Source organism: Populus nigra, chromosome 1, assembly GCF_951802175.1.
Source record: "Populus nigra chromosome 1, ddPopNigr1.1, whole genome shotgun sequence".
NCBI classification, from domain to species: Eukaryota; Viridiplantae; Streptophyta; class Magnoliopsida; order Malpighiales; family Salicaceae; genus Populus; species Populus nigra.
Window position 1 is genome coordinate 46,563,550 of NC_084852.1, and position 27,741 is coordinate 46,591,290.

At 34.8% G+C, this 27,741-nt stretch overlaps 4 protein-coding genes across 5 annotated transcripts; 3 read left to right on the top strand and 1 right to left on the bottom strand.

Moving 5' to 3' along the window:
- The first annotated feature begins 152 nt into the window (after nt 1–152).
- On the top strand, nt 153–2,837 carry LOC133694860 (photosynthetic NDH subunit of subcomplex B 1, chloroplastic). Its single transcript, XM_062116558.1, has 7 exons — nt 153–653; nt 774–921; nt 1,213–1,403; nt 1,652–1,909; nt 2,046–2,154; nt 2,393–2,478; nt 2,550–2,837. The coding sequence occupies exons 1-7, from the start codon at nt 211–213 to the stop codon at nt 2,713–2,715; spliced, it is 1,401 nt and encodes a 466-aa protein (XP_061972542.1). The 5' UTR covers nt 153–210; the 3' UTR covers nt 2,716–2,837.
- Nucleotides 2,838–3,310: 473 nt separating this feature from the next.
- On the bottom strand, nt 3,311–6,447 carry LOC133694707 (phosphatidyl-N-methylethanolamine N-methyltransferase-like). Its single transcript, XM_062116375.1, has 2 exons — nt 6,053–6,447; nt 3,311–3,869 (listed from the first exon to the last, which is right to left on the bottom strand). Exons 1-2 carry the CDS (start codon nt 6,295–6,297, stop codon nt 3,620–3,622), a joined length of 495 nt encoding a protein of 164 aa, XP_061972359.1. The 5' UTR covers nt 6,298–6,447; the 3' UTR covers nt 3,311–3,619.
- Nucleotides 6,448–12,657: 6,210 nt separating this feature from the next.
- Nucleotides 12,658–15,188, top strand: LOC133680884 (probable N-acetyltransferase HLS1). Its single transcript, XM_062103909.1, has 3 exons — nt 12,658–12,994; nt 13,284–13,408; nt 14,267–15,188. The coding sequence occupies exons 1-3, from the start codon at nt 12,773–12,775 to the stop codon at nt 15,132–15,134; spliced, it is 1,215 nt and encodes a 404-aa protein (XP_061959893.1). The 5' UTR covers nt 12,658–12,772; the 3' UTR covers nt 15,135–15,188.
- A 5,842-nt stretch (nt 15,189–21,030) lies between these two features.
- On the top strand, nt 21,031–27,371 carry LOC133680941 (protein LPA3). Of its 2 annotated transcripts, XM_062103991.1 has the most exons (12): nt 21,032–21,438; nt 22,133–22,163; nt 22,536–22,628; nt 22,709–22,771; nt 23,260–23,371; nt 23,885–23,970; nt 24,962–25,020; nt 25,110–25,212; nt 25,301–25,361; nt 26,159–26,241; nt 26,366–26,446; nt 26,984–27,371. In XM_062103991.1, exons 1-12 carry the CDS (start codon nt 21,125–21,127, stop codon nt 27,041–27,043), a joined length of 1,146 nt encoding a protein of 381 aa, XP_061959975.1. In that variant the 5' UTR covers nt 21,032–21,124; the 3' UTR covers nt 27,044–27,371. The 2 variants fall into 2 exon arrangements, with proteins under 2 accessions (XP_061959976.1, XP_061959975.1); XM_062103992.1 differs by lacking the exons at nt 26,366–26,446; nt 26,984–27,371 and having other exon boundaries at nt 21,031–21,438; nt 26,148–26,241.
- The last annotated feature ends 370 nt before the right edge of the window (nt 27,372–27,741 follow it).

A 27,741-nucleotide genomic window follows, 5' to 3' on the forward strand; every position in this document is an offset into this window, starting at 1 on the left:
CCCCTTCAAGCAATCCTTAATCTCATGAATATTTTTTATTTATTTTTTATTTAAAAAAATGAAAAACACAAAAAAGAGCAAGCAAGGACCCACCAAGGCACTTATCCAACTAGCTTCCACACATTGAAATCCCAACTTCTACAACTCACATAGCGAAGAAGTTTGCATAACAAAACTAACTCCAACTGATAAAAAAAAACTATCCACCTCATGGCTTCAACATCTTTGCTGCCCAAAACCATCTCTCCTTTCCTCACTAACCCACCCTCACTTCCCTCGACTCATTTCACCGGCAAGCAGTCGGTTTTTAGCGCATCAGCAGACCATCATCTTCCATGTACTAGAAAACCAAGCATTCTGACCCCCTATGCAAAGAAAAAGAACCCATGGATTGATATTTTTGATGATGGAGAGGACCCTGATATGGAATATGGCTCATTGTTTGTAGATGGAAAGCAAGATGAAGATACTAGGCCAGTTGATAACCCCAACAACCCATATGGATTCCTTAAGTTCCCGAAAGGTTATAATGTAGAGGTTGCTCAGTTGGGATTGAAAATTAGAGGTGATGTAAGGAGGTGCTGTTGTATGATTTCTGGTGGTGTTTATGAGAACTTGCTCTTCTTTCCTGTCATTCAAATGCTGAAAGACAGGTATGCTGAAAGACAGGAATGATGCTATGATCTAGTATATTTTATACGAATGAAAATAGTCAATTCTTGTTTTATCTATTAATGATGCTTAATTACTAATTTACTATGGTCTTGTTTAAGGTACCCTGGTATTCTAGTGGATGTGTTGGCATCAGATAGAGGGAAACAGTGTTATGAGTTGAATAAGAATGTGAGATGGGCAAATGTTTATGATCCTGATGGTGATCCTGAGCCAGCAATTTATACCGACATGATTGGAGTTCTTAAGGTTGGTGGCTTGCATACTTGCCTTTGCTCTTTTGATGATTATATCTCATTTGGTCACCTGAGCAGGCTGGAATTTCTGTTTCAGTTTCAAGTTGAGTATAGATTGCAATATTTATTATTTAGGATGCCAAGAAGCTCCAGCTGTTGCATTTTAGATATAATCAAACCATCTTCGTTTATTTAAGTCTCAAAACCCTGACTAGAATATGTGTTTCCCACATCAACTTGCCATTTCCAGGGGTTATTGGCTTAGGTTGATTAGATTTGAAGGATGGTTGCCTTGTGCTTGCAGAATAGGTACTATGACTTGATCTTATCAACGAAATTGGCAGGGCTTGGCCATGCATCATTCATGTTCATGTCGTCGGCTCGGGATAAAGTTAGCTACATATACCCCAATGTGAATGCAGCAGGAGCAGGGCTCCTTCTGACAGAAACATTCACACCAGATAGCGCGAATCTTTCAGAAGGGGGTTACCACATGTGAGTTTATTACACAGCATAATCATTTCCAACACTTGTTCCATGGAAATTTAGACAGCATCTTGATTGTTAATGGTTTATCAATCTAAGTTGTTTATTGCAAAAGAGAGACGCACCTTGTTGATGAGGTGGAGGTGATTTTAAACACTATACAACAACGTGGACCTGGCACGAAATTGCCGAGGAAAACCTGAACACGGAATTGAAAGAACCTGCCTAATCCAAAAATTGCACTGTGTTTTATTTAGGTACCATCAGATGCTTGATTGGCTAGGAAGACCAATTTACAATGTGCCCCGGCAACCAGTGCCTCCACTAAGAGTTTCACTTTCAAGGAAGCTGAAAGAGTACGTAGAGGCAAAATATAGGGCTGCTGGTGCAGAGAAAGGGAAATATATTGTGATTCACGGGATAGAATCGGATTCAAAGGCTTCAATGCAGTCTAGAGGTGATACTGATAGCTTGTTACCGCTTGAAGTATGGGATCAAATAGCTGATGCTATAAGGTATGGATGGACTTTAACAATATGCCCTATCATTAAAGAACTATCTAAAGCTTAGTTTCAGTTTTGCCCATAATATGCATGGATAGCTTGATTTCCACTTGCTCTCTATTTTAATTTACTCTCCTCTTTCAAACAGTGGATTTAAGCCAGTTTTTGTCATTCCACATGAGAAAGAAAGGGAAAATGTGGAGGAAATAATTTATAATGAAGATATCGGTATTGTCTTCATCACTACTCCAGGACAGGTAAGTGTCATCTTCCAGTCATTTTCTTATAAATCATAATGTTGTCCACAAAATTCTCAAAAAAAAAAAGCATCATGCATGGCTTCTGTTGAAGGTTCTGTCATCAAATCATGTTTTTTCCGACGAAAACATTTTCAGAAAGCTAATAATAATCAACAGTAAGAGAATGCTTTTGAGTTTTCCAAGCTTTAATGTTGGTTGTTTCGTTTTGCCAAGTATAATTCTGTTTACTTCTCAGCTGGCAGCCCTCATCAATGATTCAGCTGGGGTGATCACAACAAACACAGCGGCAATCCAACTTGCAAATGCACGAGAGAAACCTAGGTAATTTCTTTGCTCAAAGAAATTGTTTTTATCAACTATTTTGATTTGTGTTTATGCTCAATCTTTTGCAGCATTGCACTGTTCGGTTCTGAAGAGAAGGGTAAAGTATTTGTTCCCAATGCAGAGGAGAAGAAATGCATTATTGTCTCATCTAAAACTGGGAAACTAAAAGACATAGATGTAGGAGCTGTGAAACAGGCAATGCAAATTTTTGATATGTCCCTAGCTCTGGTCTAGAAGGAAAAGAAGGGCTTTATTTTTGGAGTTATGATTCTGTGCTTCTTCTCTCCTTTTCCTTCTCTCAACTTTCATTTGTATTATGAATGTCCAGCCAATGGGAAATCAAAATTGATGTTAAATGCCAATTTGTAAAATAGAGTTTGAAGCAGTATACAGAAACAGGGTCAACCTGGTGATCCACCAACCCGGGTCTAGCCTTGGCAGGTGAAAAACCCAGATTTTTGGACCAAAACTCCATGGTTTTGGGCTTTTATTCTCCAAAAAGTCAAAGGCTGGGTTAACCTGGATCCATTCTCAATCCATGAGCTTTTAACCTCTGAGTCTGGTTTGAAAAATGGCTTAAAGAATGAATAGTCTTCAGGATTTACCCAGTGAGAAATTTAATTTTCTACGAGCATTGTCAAGACAGTGACAGTCTGAAGCTCATGGAGTTGGAATATATAGCCAACTAAGAACAGGGTTTGAATCTTCTAATCATACATACATTCAAACGCTATCTACCCAAAAACACTTTTCTGTCATCTATAGATTACAGCTTGATGACACGATTAATCTTAATATAACTCGTAATACCATGGCTTGAGTTGTAAAATTCAGTAAAATGCAGCTTCAAAATTAATGCCTTGACTAGTTAACTGTAAAAATATTCAGCCAAAATGTAATGTAAATCTACTAGGTGAAAATTACACTACAAGGAAACTTTGTAAAACAAGAAGCACCTTCTAAAGTAATTAGAATGAGAAAAATAATTAATCATCAAAATTTGAAAGAAATACAGGGCTAAGATGTTCAAAATGAAGATGTTATTCAACCGGACCTAAAGAGCTGAGAAAGAGAGCATCTTCCAACCATCCACTCTCTTCTTGGAGATCATTAGACGGTAAAATTGCAACATTTGTAATCAAGATATTGGCTTTGCTCGAGTAGCTGGATCCTCTTTTGATTCCACATAGATCATGAATACATAGCCCAGAGTCCACAAGAGAATGTATTGGAAAGGGGTCCAAGATAGGCATGCAAAAAGACTCAAAATGCTTCCAACATATTGTGGATCTTGTATAACCCCGAATGGGAACTGTGTCACCCAAGGGATGTTCTTCCCAAAGCGTACACCATAGTAAGTACCGGATTCACCAAGCAATTGGTATACCCTATAATGTGAAGGTTTTATTATAACCACAAAATGAAGTGGATAGAGGCAGCATAATTCCACACAATTTTACACTTATTTAGACAGCAGCGGCTAAAATACTCAAGTAAAGCCTCAGAATCATAATATAAGAGAACAGTTTCTGGTTTATTTTCCACTACCAGTACCCCACCGCCAAAGAATAACTCCCCAAAACAGATACAGTGATTTGCCAAAATTGTAAAACAAAACTTTTTTTCAGTTCAAGGAAGTCATCCAATTACAAAAACAAAACATGTGAAATATCAGCCACAAAATAAGGACTTGGGAATCTGAACTGTACACTTCTCCTGGGAAGGTCCAAGCAAAGAAACAACCATTCATATATCATGATGCACGTTCACAAAAAGGGACCAGGGAATCAGGACTAGATATCCACAGATAAGCATCTAATCATGGAAGATAAAGTATGCAAAGGGTGTCCATTCTGAGGTTATAGACAATATCTTAACAGGAAAGTTAAAATTGCATTTCTTATTTTATACTGCTTTTAAATGGGGTATGCCAATCAAAGGCCAAAATTTAAGCAGAATGAAATAAGCTAGCGAAAAGCTGTTCTGTATCAGAACTAGGTATATTTGATAACCCCACCTACTGCAGGATCTTTTAGTTTTCCACCAAATCTGATATTTTAGACGATTATTATTCGGTCCGAAAACATAGACCAGATTCTCATTAATTTCAGAATTTTATGACGAGAGCTGAAACTGTAGGTTAAAACTGTGGTTAGAGGAAAAAGGGCAAAGAAAAAAGAGAGAACAAAAAATATCAAAAGAGATAAACACACAAAAAGCAAATTCGCAGACAGTATGGTCAAGAATGAGGCATTGAAGAAATTATGCTTCTCAGGCAAGCATCATGCAACGACAGCCATTGATTTCAAAGACTGCTTGATTGGTTGCTCTTATACTCGAAACAGACCATTTATATACTAATATCAAAACTACACAAACTTACTGACATGCTGAAACTGCAAGAGTAAGCAGGTCTAGACTGGAATATGAAACCAACAATTACACACAGACTATATGAGTAATCCACAGAGCAATAACCTAGACTAAACTTGAGTGACCAGAATAGAACAATGACATGCACATCTTAACATCAATGTGTGACCAGCCTGCTTGAGAGTATTTTCTATAAAGGTGTCATAGATACGAGGATCAATTCTGCCTTTAGTTAGGCTAGAGGTCTTATGGGTAGGAATAGGGCTAATCACCATCAAATATCCAAGTAATTGAACAGATAAGAAAGAAACATGAAAAAGGGTGAAGATCAGCTCTTTTAGACCGGATTCAGATTTTGATTAATTATAAGAACCAAACTCCAGCAATAACCTACAAAATACTCTTTTCTTTGGCTGAACTATAAGCTTATTATATAAATGGAAGCCATTACGGCATCAAGTTTAACATGAAAAAGATCAAAGGGAAGGCTAGTAGATTGCCTATGTGGAAGTAAACCCAAAATATAGTATAAAAGTGAGAGAAATAAGGAAGGAAAGAAACCATTCTTTTTTTGCTTTATCAATGGTGTGTATTGTATGACAGTTCTTATGTTCCAATTCAACCACACTCATCTATTGAGCAACAGGGGTTACCTAATTCTAAATGATAGGAGCTAACAGCAAAGCAAATCAATGACAGCTACCAGCACTTGGTTATAGAATGATAAAGTATGCCATAAAGCATTAAATAAGCAAAAAAATAGATTAAAGCCTTAAAAGTTGCTTCAAGGTAAATCCACCAGTCCACCTCACAACAAAGCACCATAATTACCATTACTCAACTACACCAAGTATTTTTCATTTCTATTACCTAAAAAGAGAAGCAAAACTTGAATTCTGAATTGGGTCCATAACCAACAATTCATCCCCATCAAAAAGTTACCAACATGGGAACATTTAAGCTACCAAAAACCGATCTTTGTAGGCATATATTGATATGCTAGTATCCATAACCAAGCATTTGCAATCTCTTTTGCCAAAAAATGAAGTAAGGTTTACATGAATTCCTAGCTTGGTCTTTCACCAACAATCCATCACAATCAGAAAGTCATCAAACTGTACATTATTCAATTAAAAAAACCAATCTTTACAGACATACATAAATAAGTCAGATATAGATAGTACAGTGATTGACTGACCTGAAGTTGAGGAACTGACCAAAGCCAAAGAGGGGCCAGAAGTAGAGAGGAGGAGGCCAAGAGAGAGTGGAAACTGAAAAAAGAGAAATGAACTGCAACAACTTGAGGAAATGTGAAACATAAGACATAACCTTTGATGGGTTCTTGTCTTTCCCACATAGGTTCACCCATGCTTGTGGGTTTGTCCATAGCCAGTAGTAATACGGGAAGGGAAGCAACACCCCTACTGCTGCAAAGACACCCATTTTCTCTCCTGCTTGTTTTCCTATTGATTTTCTAGGGAAATTTTGTAACAAAGTCACAATTAGTACTAGGATTTTTGTGTGGTTTGGTGTGTTACTGTTTTGGAGTGGAGACCGGAGAGGTTTGATTTTGATGGTGATTGTGACACATGGTCTTCCCAGGCAAAATAAAATGGGACTGGGCCTTATGAGTTGATAGAACTGTTTCTATGAGCCCAATTTATGGATTTTTTTAACAAAATACATTTCTTCTTCTGTTTGGGCCCAATGTCATTTGACATTTGATAGCGAGGAAGAGACTAGAGAGTGGTTTTTCATTAAAAAAATATATTAAAATATACTTTTTTAGTTTTTTTATTCATAGTAGAACATGAAAATATCAAATATTGAAAATCATTTTAAAAAATAGATTTAAATTGTTAAATTCATGCCCGGAAGATAATTTCAAGTAAATTTACTTAATGAGATATATACGAATATGTATTCTAATTAACTTGTAATGATAATATGCATTTACAAATCGGATTTTTATTTTATTTATTATCCATGATATAAAATAAATAAATATTCATATCATATTTATTAAATCTTGGATTTTCATTATCCAATATAAATAAAATCATAGTAACCTCTAAGAAATAGTTTAAAGGAACTTATAGTTGTATTATTGTATATTATATTCATTTGAACTTGAACTTGAACTTGAACTGCTTTTTTCCTGTTAATATAATAATCATCATACACCTCTCTGTTTTTTTGTTTTTTCCCTTGTAATTAAGAACTAAGAGCATGAACCATATATTTTTATAATGAAAAGTAGGTCCAAGGGAGAATTTGCATCAAATCATAGCTATTAATTTATTCCCTTATATCACTCCCGTCAGAATGCATATCAATCTTCATTCTCGAGGATAAACAAAGCGAAAGATATTTCTTAATTTCTCGTGGTTTCTTTCACTTTTTCCCTTTGAAAGGAATTTAGTTTCAAGTGGGTGTCTTCTCCTTTTGCTATCTCTGTTGTAAGTTTCCATGCTAACTCTTACTTAAGCAACGATTACTAGCTCACCTAGCTAGGGCTCACTTGCAAATTAACTAACTGTGTAAGAGATTAAAATTGGAGGTGATTGATTTGATTTCTGGTTTCAGATCCCATCAAGAAGATTTCAAAAGGGTCAACATCCATCCATCTTAGTCTTGGCCTCAGATCGAATGTTCAATGAATTTCATAACCATTTACGTGAGCTGAGCTCGGGGGGGGACACAACTAAACATCATTAGAACTAGCTGTACGAATTGAGAAAAAAGGCTGTCTCCTTCGTCTTGCAAGAGCAGATTGATTAGATATATTTTAGTGGACAGCAGGGATGAGCATGATTTTACCTAGGAGATACATAACAATGGGATTCTTGCATGGTCTTTGAAAATAGAAAAGACGATTGCAGGAAATCTCAAAAGTGAGATGCAAAGAAGAGTATAAGGGAATAGTATATATATATATCTTCAATATCTAGGTGAATTTCTTACTACAACAGTTGTTAGTTATGTTGAACAAGAATATGCTCAGACTTCTTATCATTATCTCTTTCAAACAGTACTGATCATTCTATTCTAATCAACTGGAGTTCGTCATTGAATATTTCCCATGGATTGATTGGTGATATATTAAAAGTACTGGTATAATAAATTAACGAAAAGCATAATAATTTTTTAAGACTCCGAGCTAAAAGTCGAAGTGACACTATCTGCATAATAAATCTCATGATTTCCAAATCAACACAAGAATTTTGAAGGGGTTGACGGAATCGGGTATTTTTTTCAATTTCTTATTGATCTTTTAAATTTTATTATTAAGGTAATATCTAAAACAATTTATTTATTAATTTTTTTAAAATACACCGTACTTATATAATTAAATTTAATCTTGATTATCATAAAAATAAAATAAAATAAAATCAACATTAGAATTATTAATTAAACTTTTCATTAATTAATTAGAATTATAAGTTTAACTTGGTCTCCATATTTTAAAAATCCATTAAGTTAGTCCCTCCTGTTAAAAATAAACCTTCATAATTAATCCTTTTATTTTCATCTCGTTTATAACTTAGTTTCTCCTTTGGTTAATTCTTGCCACTTTAGTTACGGATTGAATTGAATGAGTGGATGCTACACGATAAATTTTTAAAAATATATTTCATTTGAAAATATATTTAAATAATTTTTTTAATTTTTTAATATATGTATATTAAAATCATCAAAAAAACATTAAAAATATCAGTTTTCGCTAAACATACTTTTAAAACACAATTCTAAATAAAATAAATAAATTATGCCGATGTATGCACAGTAAATAATATTCCAACGTGCTCCAAACATATGCAAAGGAATAATTAGGTAGTTTTATGATTGAAAATTACTAGGGAGTGGGGGTGTGTGTATATATATATACACTCCCAATTCTACCCCCCTTCCAAAGTGTCTCCCTCCCAAACCAATCCAGAAAAGAAAAAGAAAAAAAGAGAGAAGGGAATTCCAATATATCTACCATCATTTTAAATGTGCCAGTCGATGGATTTCAAATCCATTGCAGTATGGTTGTCCTTTTAACTTTCAGATTCATGATAGTTACCAGCATTGCTTTTCTTGTTTGACCTTTTAATTTGTCTGTGACAACATTAGTAAGTTCACTCTCCACACAGGACAAACCAATCGGAATGTTTTAGATAAAGCTTCCTAGAATGGATTGGTTCAATTACCACCCACTCTTCTTGCATCATCATGTTTCTAACGTTTAGGGAAAAAACCAGCCTTCAACGAAGGATAAAGACAAGTCTCTTAGATTTATTTCTTCTTCTTCTTCTTCTTTTTAGTGAAAGGAACCTTCCGGGTTCTTAAGCACTCAACACACGTCTCGATGCTTCACAATCGCCATTAAGATAACTGAATTTAATTAAGAATGGATAATTTTCTTGCATTAAGGTGATGGTTATCATTCCTAGCACATGACCATCCCACATGTTCACCAAAAACGTGGTGACGGGCATGATTCTCACCACCTTCACCAATAATTGGTGGAACACGAAGGAATATAATGTTTATTATTTGGAACGGCTACTCTAGGGACAAAGATTTTGCTTCACCATTTAACTATAAAGAAGAGATATTGTAGCCATCATCTTCTCAACCCCGAAAATCGGCTAATACGCATAAGTAATTATGCCTATATATGATAACTGTCGCGGGTGCGCGGCGACTATTCCACTTTAAAATCTAGGAAGTGTGTATGGTATCTATCTGGCACATGTGGGGAGACAAGAAAATATTGTCTTTTGTTGGTAGAAAATGGAATGGGAGTCGCCACCTAGTATTTTGGTCACTAGGAACCCTAACTGGTCTCAGAGATTGGGTACGGGGACTGGTTGCGTAAAGGGAAGGTATTAGCACTCCAAATACGTCCTACCTAAGGTAAGCTGCATTGTTTATTTGTCTGATAAAATTCAAGGTCTCGTTGTGTTTCCTAGTTGTTGGTCCGTCTATAGTTCAAGAAAAGTCCTCCTCAATAAGGTGGTCCTTATCTTATCAGGTAAAACCTAACCATTCTAACGTCTATGTAAAAAAACTGTATTTTTAATATCAGGAATACGTTTTACGTATAAATTCGTAATCCCATATACTAAAAGAAGACAAAAAGATTTTTTTAGAATTTTTGAAATATTGGCCTAGTTCTCATGGCTTGAATAAACTTGTTATTAAAGCCAAAATGCATGCTAATACATATATTGTTTTTGAAACTTCCTTTGTTGTATGAAAATATGATGTTATAATATTTATATATATATATTGGAGAGACTAGGCCGTATGCATGAAAACAAAACATTTTTTTTATGTCTTGATGAAAACCGGGTATTTTAATACCGGATTTGTATCTTTACAGTATAAAAATACAAACCGATATTGATCAAAATACAATAATAAACTTACAGAAAATCACATATTTTTTAAAATAATTTTCGAAGAAATTAATTAATTTTTCTATATATATATATATATATATATATATATAAATAATACAAAACACAATATAATATACATAGTATATAATATATAATTGGGCTGGGCTGGGCCGGCCCAACGAACTGGGCCGGACTCAGCCTCAAAATGTGTTGGGCAGGTCTCGGCCCAAAATGGATTGGGCCGATTTTGGCCCAAAAAAACTAATATTCCCTTTTGGGCCAGGCCCGACCCAGAAGGCAGGGCTGGGCCAGGATCCGCCTGGCCAAGCAACCAAAACGGGCGGGGGGAATTATTTCCCCCCATCCCTGCATGCAGAACGCTATTCGTTCTGCATGCAGAGAAGAAAAAAATAAACACCAGAATAAAGGGGAAGAAGAGTTACCTGGCGCGGAGGAGGCTGTGGCGCTGGTGGTGCTGTTGCTGCTGGAGGCGGTGCTAGCTCACGGACGGCGGCTCCAAGCAGTGGCGCTGCGGTCTCAACCGAACGGCGGTGTTACTGTTCTTTTTTTTTTTTTAAGTTTTTCTCTCCGTTTCTAGCTTTCCCTTCTTATATTTCGGTTCCTCTCCTTTTTGGATTTATTCTCCTTTCTCTTTAGCTTTTCCTTTCTCTCTTAGGTTCTTTTTTTTTTCTCTTCCCTTTCTCTCTCTTCTCTCCATTCTCTCTCTTTCGGGTCCTCTCCCTCCTTCTGTTTTCAGTGTTCTTAGGTTTATTTATAGAGCCAAGGGGCGGGGCTTTTTATGGTTGCACATGGGGAGCAAAGGCTGCGGCGGTTGGTCGGCCATTTGGGTGCAGCTGTCGAGGTACGGCTTCCCTGTTTTTCTGGTAGGCACGCAGTGGGTGGTCGGCCAGTGGGTGTGGCTGGCGAGGTGCGGCTCTCTCGGTCTTAGCAAGGCATGCGGCAGGAGAGAGGGACGCAGCAAAATCAAAGAAAAGCAAACCTTTTCTTTCTTCCCCTGCTGCAATGTCTGGGGGAAGAAGAAAGAGGAATAGTGTCGTTCAAAACGACACCATTCCCTCTTTTTTTTTTTTTAAATTATGAAACGGCGTCGTTTTGGAGAAAACGCGTTGTTTCATTTAAAAGTGGCGCCAGAACGCGCCAAATTTCAAATTAACCCTTAATCATCTTTTTTCCTTCAATTGCCTCCCTGCCAATTTCGGTCTCCGCCCCTCTTGTTGGCCGTGTTTTTCACTTTAGTCCTTGGCCTCTATTTTATGCAATTGAGCCCTTAATTGATCAATAAACTTTCAATTTCTTCAAATTGGCCCCCGGATTTTGTTAATTGCAGCCCCTATACCTACGCGCCTCTTCCAATTTGGTCCCTGGTTTCGGATTTTCTCAATTAAGTCCCCAATTTGCCCTTAAACTTCAATATTTATGCAATTAAGCCCCTGTTTTGACCTAATAAATTCCTAAAATATATATTTTGGCCCCAGAACTTAAATTTCTTCCAATTAAAGCCTAAATTGACTTAAAACTCAATTTTCCTTGCAATTAAAACCTCTATAAATTCATTTCAAAATCCAATTAAGTCCATAAACATCCAAATTTAGGTTTTTCTCCTCAAATTTCAAATTTTCCTTCTCAACAGGGCTCTCCTCCTTCAAGAATATACTGTCAAAAAACCAATCTTTGTATTTTTAACCTCATTGATCAATTTTCCGATCATTTTCTGAGCGCTTCTGCCTCCTGTTATTTTCCTAATTTTCTTTGGCTATATATATATATATATATATATATTATGGGACCCAAAAATGAATTACAATAATAACCACTTGTCCAAATTCTTGATTGACAAGTTGTAATTAGCGCCGGATTATGGTATAAATGATTAATCGTAGAAGTCTTTCATGTGATTGGTTTATGAAATTCTTGGGAAAATGCACGCCAGACTTCTTATCGTAGAAGTCTTTCATGTGATTGGTGCATATAGAACTTGTATATATCGATTCCCACTTTGGTTTTTATAAAAAAGTTTATCTTCCATTAATTTCATCATCATATAATCATCAGCATGATCTGATTGTAATATATTGCACATGATAAAAGACAAAGTCATCTGATGTATCAATAATTGCGACCATAAATATATATGGATCATTATATGTATGCATGTATGGATATAGATAGATCGTCAAGAAAAAAAGCACATAGTACATCTGTACATGCATCTTGCTGCTATTCATGGAGCGAATGTGAGTGAATATATATATATATATATATATATATATATATATATATATATATATATATATATATATTTGCTAGAAAAAGAATTCCCCGCTGAAACTGATCAAGAGGGCCACGTCAGAACCCGCCTCCACTACTATAAATATACGGGGGGAGCTAGAGATTACATAGGCCTAAGTGACATAGTCGAGAAAACACATAGTGTGAGAACTTTTGAGCTCCATAGCTCAGTAGTCTCTATACATTGCTAGCTAGCACAAATTTGTTTTCCCACCATGTCACTAAGAATAGCTGCGGACAATTTCCCAACGTTGCCGGTCGGCGAGATGGAGAATTTTGTGGTGGTGAGAGAGTATGATGAAGGGAGAGACAAGGTGGCTGTGGAGGAAATGGAAAGAAGTTGTGAGGTTGGCCAAAGGGGAAAGCATTCACTGGTTACTGACCTTATGGGTGATCCAATTTGCCGAGTTCGCCGTTTTCCATCTCATGTCATGCTAGTAAGTAGTGATTCATCAATTCTCATTAGTCCCACTTGTTTTTTTCCTTTTTACATGACACTCAAGTTTGTGAAAAGAGAAACGTACACAAATTATTCCCTGTTGCATGATCACATAATCTGTAGGTCAAGGTTTAAGCAACAAAAATCAAGTTTGAGTGTATGTGTGACTTAATGGTGTATTTCTGAAGAGGAAGGAAGAGGCTTGCTTTGTGGTTATATAGGCATTTGCCTTTTTTCTTTTTTCCATTCTGTAGAGACAAAAAGTCATGTTTATATCATTAAAACAGGTTGCTGAATGTGGTGAGATAGTAGGGGTGATAAGAGCCTGTGTAAATACTGTGAGGACAAGAGAAAGTTCAGGCTATGTAAAGCTGGCTTATATTCTGGGATTGAGGGTTTCTCCTTCTCACAGGTCACTCTCTTGCTCTCTCAAGAAATTGTTTTATACCTCTTTGTTTTTCGCAATCATTTGCATTTAATTGGCCCTCTTCCGTTACTTGATTAGAGCAGCATAAGAAGTGCAATCAAACAAACGTTACTTTCACAAGATTTAAGTGTCCTTTTGGTGGTTATGGTGAGCACAAAGTGCTCCATGGAAAGGGCAAAACTATCACCAGAAAACCTTTTTTTTTTTGGTGTGTGGGTTCTCCTTAGCCACTGCACCTGACTAATTCGCAGCCCTACTTTGTGAAATTTAACAGTTTCTTTCTCGAATTACTTTTGTGGGTTTCTCGAACCATTCCCACCCCACAAAACACGATTAGATTCGACTATAAAGAGAGAACACTTGTTCCTCGTATCATGGAATGAGGCAAATGCAAGCTAGCCTGGCATTGACACATGTATCCAATGCAAAGACTTCCTTTATCTTAGAAAAAAAGCTTCAAGACAATTAGATTTCTTGTTTGTTTCCACTTTGTGACCAATTAAAATTACTTTACTCGACATAATGTACATATGGTCCACCACTAATGTCGATATATCCACTTCCTTCATACAATATAATAATAGTTTTGATTTACAAGCATATGCCATTATGCCTAATATATTACTTGGGCAAAAGCTTAGATATATAACCATGATCACAAATTCTCTCTTTTTTTTTAAATCTATAATGGTCCTTGTCATCTTCAAAAATGTTCCCTACTTTTTCTTAAACGAACCCACCTTAAGTACCTTTTGTGCTCACATTGGACAAAAACCAACAAACAATTATACCACGCTTTTATATATTTTCTTAATTAATTCTTAGTATTTGGCAATGTTGCAGGAGGCTTGGCATTGGCACAAAATTGGTTCAAGAAATCGAAGAATGGTGCAAGCAAAAAGGTGCAGAGTATTCATACATGGCCACAGATTGCTCCAATGAACCTTCTATCAATTTGTTTACCAGGAAATGCTTTTACACGAAATTTAGAACTCTTACCATGCTAGTGCAACCGGTTCATGCCCATTACAAGCCATTAGGCTCCGGCATTGCCATAATTCAACTCCCTCCGAAACTTGCCGAAGCAATTTATTGTCGAGTGTTTGCCGATGCAGAATTTTTCCCGAAAGATATTGGCACGATTTTGTCTAGTAAGCTAAATTTGGGCACATTCATGGCCGTGCCCAAAAAGGCTCTCCCTAAGTGGGATCCAAAAACAGGAATTCTGCCCTCAAGTTTTGCCTTGCTGAGTGTGTGGAACACCAAGGAAGTGTTCAAATTACAAGTGAAGGGAGTGTCCAAATTAACGTATGCATGTTGCACAGGTACTAGGTTGTTAGATGCCTGGATGCCATGGCTAAGGTTGCCTTCATTTCCTGATGTATTTAGACAATTTGGTGTTTATTTCTTGTATGGACTACACATGGAAGGTAAAAATGCATCGAGGCTCATGAAGGCTCTATGTGCATTTGCACATAATATGGCTAGAGATGAAGATGGTTGTGGGGCCGTGGTGGCTGAGGTGGCCCAGAGGGACCCAGTTAGGGAGGTGATCCCACATTGGAGGAGATTTTCATGGGCTGAAGATTTGTGGTGCATCAAGAAGCTTGCTGATGAAAAACTAGACATTGATCGAAGATGTGGACAGTCTGATTGGATGAAACATGGATCTTCTTCACCGGTCATTTTTGTTGACCCCCGTGATATTTGACCATGCTATTTGTAACAATCTTATACATCAAAATATGAAAAATGTTTATAGCCACTTTGGACCTTTTTCTTTCTAATCGTAAGAAAAAACATCACAGCCATTAACCAAATCCTATTCATTTCAATTTTAATTCTACGTACATTTTTTAAGAGAGAGAGAGAGAGAGAGAGAGAGAGAGAGAGAGAGAGGAGGAGGAGGAGAAGAAGAAGAAGAAGGACTATTTTTGTTGAGCTTCAATTTTCTTTTGTGATGGGTATAGTTGAATCTTATAAAGTCTGAGCTTCAATAGCATGAACTAGATTCATGGTCGAGCTATTCTCGAACCTAAGCTATTTTTTTTTTAATATAAAAAATAGATACTCAAGCTACCATAATAATGTTTAGAAGCAAGAAAAATATGATATTCTAGTTATTAATTTAACCGAATTTAATAAGATTGATTAATTTATTAATATTAGTAAAAAAAAATAATGATGGTAAATAAACCAAACCAAACAAAAAAAATTTAACAATGATTAACTACATAAAATAAATGTTTTCCAATATAAACTCCATGATCTTATTTGATAACAAAAAAAAATTAAATGAGAACGCGATAACCCCATAAAAAATTAAAATTTAATTTTCAACAAATCAAATCTTGAATTATTTTTTTAAAAAAAATAATTTAAAAAAAAAGGACAAGAAAAACCCGCCTAAGTTTGCCCAAGTTAATTTGCCATATGCGCGTCTTAGTCGTGAAATCGAAATAATCTCGTAGAAAGTAAAATAAATAAAATTATGAATCCAAAAATGATCCAAAAAAATAATAACAATGAAAGGAATGAAAACCAAATTTGACATGAAAATAAAATAAAATATTGAGAGATAAAATAAAAAAAATTTAAGAAAAAGATCCAAACAAAACAAATAAGAAAAAAAATAAGGACCAAATTTTATATAAAAACTAAATAAAACAAAAAATGTGAGGGATAAATTTAAAAACAAATTAATTAAAATAAAATAAATACCAATCAAATAAATAAAAATTAAATTTAATACAAAAACAAAATGATAATACCTTATAATTTTAGGAGGCCTCCACATATTCAGAAAAGAGAAGTAAAAAAAAAAAACGGTAAAAGCAGTTGGAGGCTCATTGCCGCTCCTTCATTGATGTGCACCGGACCAGTAAAGAGAAGTTGACATGTAACTTCCAGCACCACCGCAGAATATGGTATTTGGCCACTAAGTGTGTTTGGTATTGCGGTAGCTGTTGTGGTTGTGGTTTGAAAAAAGTTGTTTTATAAAAAGTACTTTTAGTTGAGGTTGGTTTAAAAAAATAGGTGTTTGGTTAAAACTGTGGTTGAAATTGAGGTTGAACAAAAAGTAGTTTAATATGTTTGGTTAAAAAATTGCTTTTCAAATTTTAGGTTATAAAATATTAATATATATATATATATATTAATGGTTTTTAATTTAAATATTGTAAATTTAACTATTGCTATTACATCATGAAATAAATAATACTTTATATAAAATATTTTTTATTGTTCAATTAAACTATCTACAATTTCATCACGTATGAAATACATCCAACAATGCTATAGTTTTCTTGGTTTTTTAAGCGCGCAACAACATCAGATAAATTATAATCAGGAACAAAATTGGAATTGCGATCAAATTTTACAAATGTTACGTCATCAATAAAACACAATTAAAAATAAAATTTAATTTTCTTTACTGGGTCGGACCCGGTACAATATATTTAGCTTTGAATTGGACCCGGTCCGACCGAAATCATGCACCACTGTTCATGTGAACAGTTGTGCATATCTAGTGGCGGAGCCAGAATTTTTTAAATAAGAGGGCAAATTATTAACAAATACTATATTATATAGCTTTGATTGACTCTTCATCCTTAAAAGATTTACGCTTGAAATACTTGTCTAGTGACATGTTAATTTAACATGAACCTGCTGGATTTTTTTTTATCATCATTAGTGTCTATATAATAATTAACATAACTACACAATAATTCACTGTTAAACAAAAATTAGTTGAGTTACATAATAATTCTAAATTTTTCATATGAAATTAATAGCAAAATACACGTTAATTCATCAAAATCAAAACCTATTTCAATTCATATCTATATGCATATAATAAGTATGTTGGTTAAATTATACTTAATCATTTCTAGACATTTAATTAAGGAACAATGTCTAGTGTATGTGTAAGAGGAACAATACTTGAAATTAAAATATGCTTTCTACTTGATATTTTACTTACAAACAAATCATGTGAAAATATTAAATTTCAATAAACTACTCTGTCAATGCAAGAGATGTCAAGAATAGTGGTTTTGCATGAATATTAATTTATTTTTTTATAATAAGAAAAGAAACACTTAATTGGTTAAATTAGCAGATTTAAACATTTATTTTGAAAATATTCATATCAAAACCTCTAAATTATCATAAATCTTAATATTTTTAATAACTAATTATAAAAAAATAAAACTAAAATTAGATAATGAAATAAATAGAAAAGATGAAGAAAATTTATTTAAAGTATAAAGAAAAACACAAAAAAGATTAATTGATAAGAAATTTGCACAATGAAAGATAAAGATAAAAAAAGGGGGAAAAGGGGAAAAATTGGGGCAGCTGTAATTATATATATATATATTAACATATATCAAGTCAGTTAACAATAAAAACCTTCCTTCGTGTAGCAATAACTCATTAAGCTAATATATTAATATTTTAATATATAAAAAAATAATTAAGGGGGCAATTGCCCCCTTTTAATCTACTGTGGCCTCCGCCACTGTGCATATCTCCACTATGCACTTAAAAGTGCACAGTGGAGCTCTCCGCTCCACACTAAAAGCAGCATAGAGCTGCTTTCAGTAACCTGCGTTTTTAACGCAGGAATTGCTGGGACCCACAAAGCTGAATTAAGTTTTCAGCCGTTACCAAACATGATGTTTACGCGGTTAGCTTTAAAAGCAGAAGCTACCGCGTAAACAAACACCATCTAAAAAAAGTTGCAGCTGTCTTTAGAATGCGGTAGGCTTCTGCTTCTCCCTTATTTTTTGAACTGTGGCTCTCCTTAAGTACAGTCTACAATAAATGACTGAACACTCTTAATTTTGTAGGATAGGTAGATTGCTATCTTGTAAAGTTAAAAATTGAGTTGTGAATTTTATTTAAATTTTTTTTCTGAAAAAGTATTAATTTTATATTTTTTTGAATGATTTTTATGTACCGGTATTAAAAATAAAATAAAAAAATAAAAAACATGTCTTTTTAATATATTTTTAATTAAAAAACTGCCTCATGTAATACAAATGTCAATTTGGCAAGTACAATTTTCTCGAAGACATCTTTGTTCTGTTTCTAAGAATCTTATAAAGTTCAAGTAACATTGTGGGCTGTCCTCTTTCTTTCTAGAAAAAGATTCATCATATCTATCCTCTTGATTTGTAATATAGGATTTAGACTCAGAACTTTCGATTTGGAATCCCAATGGATATATATATATATATAAGAAAAATATGAAGCTATAGAGCTAGGCATGGTAATTACTTCTATGAACAGAATCTAAACCTGAAGTAGCCAATCGGAAATCAAGAATATGATGAAATCTTTTAAATTAACAAATCTGTCGAACTATGAGTGTGTCATCATGTAATTTTCCCATCTCTGGTCCCCTCCCACCATGAGTACAAATCCCGAAGAAAAGCCTGCAATCCTTTCGGCTAAAAACACCATTTGCACTATCCATGGATCATCCTCGACAATATATTTTACACAACCATGCAAAAATCTAAAGAATCCATTAGCCATGTGTCGACTGCCAACTTAAACTCCACTAGCATCTCCTCCCCTAAGCACTCGACTTTTTTGGGGCCCAAGGCTATCATTATTGCCTAATAAAGAACAAAACACGAAGAGTTTTGACCCTTTTTTTGTGGTTTCCTGCGTCGAAGTTTCTTGCCAGTGATCCCACGAGAGTTTCTGAAAAACATGGCTCATTTCGACACACCCAGTGGGAAGTTTCTCGCCAGTGATCCCACAAGAGTTTCTGACAAACATGGCGCATTTCGACACACCCAGCAGTGGATAATATTTAAGACTCATTATCATAATACTTGAATTTGTTTATGCACTAATGCTGTTTCTATGTGATAATTAATTTCTTCTTTTTTAAAATATAAATATAAATTTTATCATCTTAAATGTGCTGTCGTTCTTGCTGTTGGTGGAGAATTACCTCGCCCGTGTCAAACCATCGGATTCATTAGACGCCAATATTTAAGCAAGTTGCCCGAGGAAGAAAACTCCATGCTCATCTGATCTCTAATTAGAGCCAATGATTGAGCAGATAGATGGTTAAGTGGCTGGTACTGTCTTATGATCAGTCCCAGATTTTATTATTCATGATCGGCACTGCCAGACAGCACGCCTGGGTAATTAATGCGGCTAGCTAGTTTAGTGGATTGCATTAAAAAAATAAAAATAAATTAGAAAACCATAAAATATTAAAAGCTTAAACCAAGAACTTCTGACGCCTCAGAATAAACACAACTTGTAAGCTTTTATATTTGATAAAATCCATTAACATCACTGACGTGCTTAGACATGATGTAATGCTTGACACGTCGAGGAAATTAAAAACATAGAATATTTATGTATTTGTTTTTAATTAATGAGCCTCATAATTTATTTTTTGGGCGAAGGAAAGTGGTCACTTCGCAACCAAGCTGATGGAACCCGGAGGCCGAGTAAAAACAAGAGCTTGCAGTCCTCTTAGCATCGAGAGCCCAATCTGTATAGAAATAGTCCCGATTCTAACTGGGCTAGCCCACTCCGGAGAAGCCCAGGCTTGTTTCATCCGATGGGATCATCAAAGGTCCACGTCAAGATAGCCTTCCAGTGTGGTGTTGGACTGGTGGTCGTCCGATTGCGCTATTGCAATAACGTTTTGTGAAATGGCTTTGGCTGGTCCCTCAACTATTTTGATTTTACCGATCCAGCCCCTCGTCCTTTTAATTTGTTAATGTGACCCTTATACTTTTATCCATTTCCATCCAGATCAAACCATTAACTTTCACGGAAACTGGCGCGATTCATCAACAATAGGGTGAGAAACGCACATCAAAGTAACAAAACATTCTTGGAGGGAGAAGCATGTTAGATTTGGTCGGGATTGATCTAGAAAAAAGTTTAGGGTGCTTAATCGTAACTACTAAAAAATTAGTTAGGTCAACTAATTTCTTGATGAGCTAATATTTCGTCTGATTCAACTAAAAACCTATTCGATACAAGGTTTAAGCTTTTTAAACCAAATTGGATTTAACAACTATGAATATTTATTCTATATAGTTTTGCCTTGAATGGTTGATTTGAACTTTATAAATTTTATAAATTTAGATTGTTTTTTTGTCTTTTCAACCCACTCCTGGCTTTTTTGATATCATAAATGAATTTATTTAGATTTTTAATTATTTTTAGATAAAAAATTAGTTGAAAAATGAATTTTTATTAAAAATTAATCTCTCGTAAACTAGGTTATTTTTATTTAAAAAATAAGAATAAGAATTATAATTTATATTGATCATCGGCTTTGCAAATATATTTTTTTAATTAAATAAAAAATAAATCAAAAAGATACATGCTAAACTTCTTAAGTTTAATAATAATATTAAAAAATTTACTATAATCCGAACAATTTTTTTTTTTAATTCGACCGACATCACAGCATGAAGTGACCTAGTTTTACCACTATTTATGCTTAATCAGTTTCTTATTTAAAAACCGGTATATGATTATATGAAAAACAAAATGTTTTTCATAGAAGATTTAATCTATGAAAAATAGCGTATAAAATAACTCAATATTAATATTTGTGTGGGTAAGGTCCGTCAACATATCTAGTCCATCTAGCAAGGAGCCGAACGTCTCTCACTAGTCACGACATCTCTTTACCAACTGAAACCGGCCATGGCCATGGCCATGCCACTAATGACCTTCTCACTCTCTTCCCTCTCTTCTCTCCCTCGTTCCTCTATCTCAGTCGTCTCCTCCACTCCACTCCGCTCTCCCTCTCCAACTCTCTCTAAACTCTCTTACACCACGAAAATCCAATGCGCCAACACCAACAAACAACAAAAGTCACAAACAACTCAAAGTCATGACCCCAAGAGTGGAGTTGCAGTTTACAAGCCTAAGTCTTATGAAGTTCTTGTCACTGATGCTGCCAATTCTCTTGCCTTTTCTCTTCAAGATGGAAAAATCCGCCTTGAAATCGATTTCCCGTAAGCCCATTTCCTCTCGTATCTTGATTTTTCTGTTTTTAGCTTCTATGAATTTTTTGTTTCACGGTTTTTTAGGGGCCCATTTGCTTATTTGGCTAGGAATTTTTGTTTTAGCGATACCCATCTCGTAACTTGCACTCCACATCATGAAAGTAGGTTCCTTTCAATGCAGAAGGAAAAAGTTCACTTTTTTCAGAGATATCATGTGTTCATTTCTAGTCTTACGTCTTGTTTTTGTTTTTTAATTATAAAAGAAACATGTTCTATGTGAAATTTAGTTTAGTTGAGAAAGGAAGTGCTTAAAGTTTCAAATTTATATTCAATGAAGTGCTTTCCTAGTGTGAACAAGTAAAAAAGATTTAGGATCAACAAAGTTAACAATAGAATTGACCCAAGGATGATAATTTGCCTGAAAAGGATATTTGAACTAGTTCGATGCTAAGGATTAGGGATTAGTTGACTTAAGTTGAGTTTAGGAGTTTGAGATTATGGTCTTGATGTTACAAAATCAATCATGAATTGTCTTACCCCTTGCTTATTGTTTTTAATGTAAATGGGTCCTGAAGCAATGTTGTACCATCGTTGCCGGATACTTTCTGCCGTTTGTTTCTCTTTATTGTTTCATTTCTGTGGATTTCCATAGACTCCATGTACTTATTTTCTATGTGCTTTTCACCCTTGGTTTGCATCTCAGGCCCTTGCCTAGCAACATCTCTTCTTACAAGGTATGAACTTTGGCTCTTGAGTTCCTTCGTTGTGTCAATGAATGATTCTGGTGATTTCTAATGCTTGTGTTAATTTTTTTTTTCCAGTTGTTCGTGTATCATTTCACATAGTTGTTTATTTTTCATGCCATATTTATTCATTGATACGTATTTGGCTTTTCAAATCTTTGTATAGTCTTGGAATTCTTGTGGGCATTTGTAGTCCTGATATATATTGTTTCCTCATCAAATATTGGTGTTATCATTTATAAGGTGTACAATTCCAGAATATTTGTTATTTGTCTTTGAGGATGGTTCGATTTGCCTCCTAGGGAAGACAAGAAAATAGTAAGCATGGAAATTTTATAATTTCAAATTTCTGACTATGTGAAGGGATCTTCAGATGAGTTCATTGATGCCAACATTCAACTTGCCTTGGCTGTTATAAGGAAGCTGCAAGAGAAAAGAGAAACCAGAGCTTGCGTTGTAAGATGTGATTGTCATCTATTAAATTATCCACTTCCACATAAATAAAGAAGAGCTGAACATGGTGTTTTCACTTCCAGGTGTTTCCTGATAAGCCAGAAATGCTAAGGGCTTGTCGGATTTTCAAGACAGCTCTTGACTCGGTAACATTCTAATTTGAGGTTAACTTCTTATTCTGAGCAATCATATATGGTTGGCTTGAGGCCTGTTCTTAGCAAGGGCCTTTGGCTTTTACCTTCTAATTAGAAACTCCTTCAGCCTTTTGGTTCAAAAATGAATTTGGTTGTGGGATGTGGTTCAGGAGTTAAGCTAACATACAAAGCAGTAAAATAAATAAATAAAATACAATCAATTTATAACTTACAATACTTAGTTGACATTCATAAAAAAGTATATAATGAATTATGAGTTCAATACACCTCGATTAGCAGAAAGATTGATCTTCCTTGCACTTAAAAGATGATATAGAACACAAATTGAGTTCTGAGTTCTTTCTCTAGTCAAACATAGTTTATTTTCTTAGTTCAATCTGTAACCTGATTCAAGGAAACACTTCTGAAACTAAAGAAGCTTGACTTTCGACATTCATCAATTCTTATATGGACTTTACCTCTTTGTTTATTTCTTTCAGATTGATGGTATAACCATAGGTTCCCTTGATGATATTCCGAGTGGTCCTGTCACCACATTTTTCAAGTCTGTGAGGAACACCTTGGATTTTGATTTTGAAGATGACAGTGAAGGTTAGTTCTAGAAATTTTAAACCAATGTAGAAGTCTGTATTTGAACAACATCGTAACTCAATCTGCATGCAGCATATGCATGAAAAGAGGTCGAGGTGTTTTCTTTAAAATGCTACTGAACATACCTTTTACCATAATAAAGAGAGTATTTATGCTTCTACAACATTAGAGGTGAATATAATTAGTGTGATCATATAACAGTTGTACTGGTTTGTTGTTTTTTTGGAACAACTTGTGTGCTATTGCAATTTTTCCTTTAAATAATGACCTCCATCTCTCTCATTTATTTGCTTATCATATGATGTGGTTTGTTTTTTAAGTTTACTTATGACTGCATATTATGGTCAAGAATAGAGGAACATTGGTTGCCCCTGTAGAGCAATTGCATGCATTTATATTACTATAATTTATTGTGCTATTCTCTTTTCATTTCTCTTCTCTAATATCTTAGAAAAAATGAATAAAAAGTGGAAAATCTGAACTTAACATTCTTCTCGGTCCTTTTGTTTGTAGGTCGTTGGCAGTCCAATGAGCCACCATCACTCTATGTATTTATTAACTGCAGTACACGTGAACTTTCTGTTATAGAGAAGTATGTGGTAAGGTTTATCTTGAAAAACCTTGACCAATCATGGATCCTAGCTTTTATTTCAATTTTAGTCTCACTGTTGCCATCTGAGCTGGCATGCCTGCATACTTTTTACTACTTCTTCCCTTTCCTGTAGCTTCATAAGCATACAGCTGTGATCTCGCAAATTTGAATCCTCTTTATTGATTTGTTCTGTATTTGCAAACATTAGATAGCTGCTCATCCAACCTTTAATTTACTTGAGGTTACACAAGCTTGAGAAAAGTTTTAGATATTGATATGGTGACATGATGTGCATGATACGTTGGAATTTGAAAATCAATTTAGTAATCTAATGAACTCAGAAGATAAGTGTTAAAATATATATGAAACTTGCAAGTGATCATGCACTTTTTCCCCCTCCTTTATCCTTAGCAAGGAAATACTGGTTGCAATTTTTTTATTTTTTAAATGTTGATCGTTTCACTCTTTCTCTTTTTCACAGGGTCTGGCACATCTTTTTATTGGTTTTCTGATTAAATAATCTGTATAAATTCATTGGTTTTAATATAATGTTGATCAATCCATGCAGAAAATAATGACAGCACAGATGCGGACATGTTTGTTTATTCTAGTAATACCATTCATGTTTATCTGGGTACTTCCATTCCATTCCAACATAAGCACTCTAAAATTGTAGGATGTAATTCATCAAAAAAAAAAAAAAAAATTGAATCATGTCAATGCATTTGCATCTCTGGATATCAAGTATGTAGTGAACTATTGGATGTCTTTAACCACTTGTTGCAATGTTACTCTCATAGAGTCACTAATTTTAGTTATAGTTCACATGAAAGTTCTTTGGTTGTATAAAATCCTGAAGTTGTGAGCACCTCAATTGGACACTAACTCTGGCTAGTGTCATACTTGCATATCTCTTTCATCATACCTGCACTTCTCTTTGCATGCATCTGCAAATTGCAGAAGTTATGTCACCTGCTGTGATTGATGGGAATATGCAGGAAAAATTTGCAACGTCAACCCCAACACTTCTATTCAATCTTGAACTTGACACATTGCGGTATAGTTTTTTGTGGATATACTTTGTATAACTATTATCTTATCACTGAAATTACTCTTGGTTGAATAAAAGCTTCCTCCTCTTTTCAGTGCTGACTTGGGTCTTCTGGGATTTCCAACCAAAGACTTGCACTATCGATTTCTTTCTCAATTCATTCCAGTGTTTTATATTCGAATCAGAGAGTACTCAAAGGTTCTTTTCATTCATTGACGTCAACCTGTTTCCTGCCATCTGTTTATGAAATGTGGTTTTTGATACATTTTGTTCTTAATGATGTAAGACAATAGGAGTGGCACCTTATATCGTAAATTACAGTGGAGCATTATTTCGCCAATACCCTGGTATGGAATTAAATTTCTCTAAGTCATGGCAGAAATCTTGGTCCAATTTCATTTTTCTTTTGAGATTGGAATTTTCTTTTAGGTTTTAACCCATAACCTGCAGTTACCTGTTTGGATGGTTTCATAGAGCCTATATTTTTGAGAGGATTAACAGAATGATGAAATTGCAAAATCAAGACTCTTAGAACCAACCTCTGACTTTGGTTAGGTATTTTATTGTAAAATCTTATGGCTAAAACTTGGTATAATTAATTTGGAAAAGACTGTTGTCCTGCCATCTTGGCCTAACATCTCTGCTTTGGTGCTTCTTTTCAGGCTATTTTTTAGATTCTACTGGCACAATAAGTTGACAATACTAATCTTGAACAGATGGTTCACGGATGATTGCTTTTAGGGGCATGCTATGTTCCACATATATATTTGAACATAGTTTACCTCACCCTAATCCCTAAACAGAATAATCCCTAAACAGAATCATATGCTTAGTTTTAAGTTGTTGTACTTAAGTTGATTATAAAATGAACGACATAACTAGAAATGCTATGTATCTAAGCCATGATTTAATGTGATCATTTTTCATGTAACAAATGGTCTAGTCTTCAATTGCTTCCTCCAAACTAACCTGAATTCTCTTATTGTCAAGACACCTTCTACCTTTATGTTTTCTAGGTAGTAACTGATGATGGTTCTTTTCTACAATTAATTTTTTGATTTCCATCAATATCAATACTGTTTCTACCTGATCCTGGGTTGAATAGTTTGTTCCGTGTCTCTTATCCTACTCAGAATATGTACAGGGCCTTGGCAGGTGATGCTTAAACAAGCAGATGGTTCTTATGCTTGTGTAGCAGAGAGTGCAACGCGCTTCACACTTGGTGAGGTATGTATTTGTTTCACCTTACAAGCTGGACTTGCTTCCCTTAGCCAACAATAGCTTGGTATATTATTTTGTTTTAGTTACAAATAATTCTATTCACTTTGGATGGCTATTTTATATGCTTCAGACAAAAGAAGAATTGTTGAGGGTCCTTGGACTGCAGGAAGAACAAGGAACCTCACTAGAATTTCTTCGCAGAGGCTACAAGGTAATTATCCATCCAAGTAGTTCCTCTCTGTTCTGCATTGCTATTCTAATAAGCCTGTAAATGCTTTTGAATTGATCCCTGGGACTGCTATCAACACGATCACAAGAAATGGAATTCCATTAGATGCATGACAAAAAACTTGAGATTGTGTTGATAATAGAAAAACATAAAGATGGAAATGAACTTTTGAAGTTAAATTGCCTATTTTCTCTGACTACTCATTTTATTTGTGTAGTTGAGTAGTTTTTATTCACAATTCCCCTATTCAACTTTTATACTTGGCAAAAACAAACATGCATAAATATATGCGGACATACATACACATACACTGGCAGCACTTTGTACGTGTCCATGCTGAATATTTTTTTCCTTCACATTTAAGGTAATTTCCAAAATTTATTACAGTACTATATCCCTCATTCCATCTGTACCCTAAAATCTGTTTCTGTAGTTGAATTTTCAGCCCCTCCCCCAAAAAAATTATATAAAAAAGGAACATGAAATTTCATGATGTCAATTGCGTGATTGGTATTGCAGTCTGCCACTTGGTGGGAAGAAGATGTTGAACTTGAAACATCTTCTGATTGGCGTAGTTGAGTTAGCAGCAGCAAGAAAAGCACCGCCAGAAACTTCTTGAAAGTCGAGCTGATAAGTTTTACCTGAAATAGTCAAGTTTCAGGAGTTGGGAGATTTATTTGTTCCTTCTTGCTTCCTTTCCTATCCTATAAATTGCATTCCTGCTTTTAATCTTTGTTTTCTTTTTTACTAAATTTTATTCATGTATCCTCTGATAAAGTGAATAGGCCACAAACGCACGGCTATTGTAAAGAATGTACAGGAACCTCGGTTATTTTCCATGCTCTGCTTGGTTGCAGAAAGCATGGAAAGAAAAGAAATTGAATTTTGAGAGTACTGTTTTTGGCGACTTGATTGTAACTTGCAATTCTCAACCGAGCCCATTACTGGTTAACGCTCTGGCTTGAACTGAAGTATTCGTAATTTGATATAGGCACATAAAATATTGCAAGAATCATGAGATTCATCTTGCTTTGGTCCAGAGTTTTACATAACTCCTGATTTCTGAATCATTGCCCCTGTAAGGAAAGCAGTAGAAATCAACTAAGGGACTCGCAACTAAAAAATTATTACTGGATCTGGGCAAGGATATGAGCTGTTGAATTTGTTCACGGATTTTCGTTTTCCTATTTTTCTCATGGTTGAAACTTGGATCCAATTCTTGTAGAGATTTCACAGTCATTGCATCACATGGTGTTCAATCTCATCCTTCATCAAGC

Bases quoted from the DNA above. Each gene is read 5' to 3' on its own strand.
- LOC133680941 (XM_062103991.1), top strand. From the start codon at position 21,125: ATGGCCATGGCCATGCCACTAATGACCTTCTCACTCTCTTCCCTCTCT. The intron at 22,772-23,259 runs GTAACATTCTAA...TATTTCTTTCAG, and splicing joins TCAAGACAGCTCTTGACTCG to ATTGATGGTATAACCATAGG. The intron at 23,372-23,884 runs GTTAGTTCTAGA...TTTTGTTTGTAG, and splicing joins TTTTGAAGATGACAGTGAAG to GTCGTTGGCAGTCCAATGAG.
- LOC133680884 (XM_062103909.1), top strand. From the start codon at position 12,773: ATGTCACTAAGAATAGCTGCGGACAATTTCCCAACGTTGCCGGTCGGC. The intron at 12,995-13,283 runs GTAAGTAGTGAT...TCATTAAAACAG, and splicing joins TTCCATCTCATGTCATGCTA to GTTGCTGAATGTGGTGAGAT. The intron at 13,409-14,266 runs GTCACTCTCTTG...GCAATGTTGCAG, and splicing joins AGGGTTTCTCCTTCTCACAG to GAGGCTTGGCATTGGCACAA.
- LOC133694860 (XM_062116558.1), top strand. From the start codon at position 211: ATGGCTTCAACATCTTTGCTGCCCAAAACCATCTCTCCTTTCCTCACT. The intron at 922-1,212 runs GTTGGTGGCTTG...TTGTGCTTGCAG, and splicing joins ACATGATTGGAGTTCTTAAG to AATAGGTACTATGACTTGAT. The intron at 1,404-1,651 runs GTGAGTTTATTA...TGTTTTATTTAG, and splicing joins TCAGAAGGGGGTTACCACAT to GTACCATCAGATGCTTGATT.
- LOC133694707 (XM_062116375.1), bottom strand. From the start codon at position 6,297: ATGGGTGTCTTTGCAGCAGTAGGGGTGTTGCTTCCCTTCCCGTATTAC. The intron at 3,870-6,052 runs GTCAGTCAATCA...TTCACATTATAG, and splicing joins GGTCAGTTCCTCAACTTCAG to GGTATACCAATTGCTTGGTG.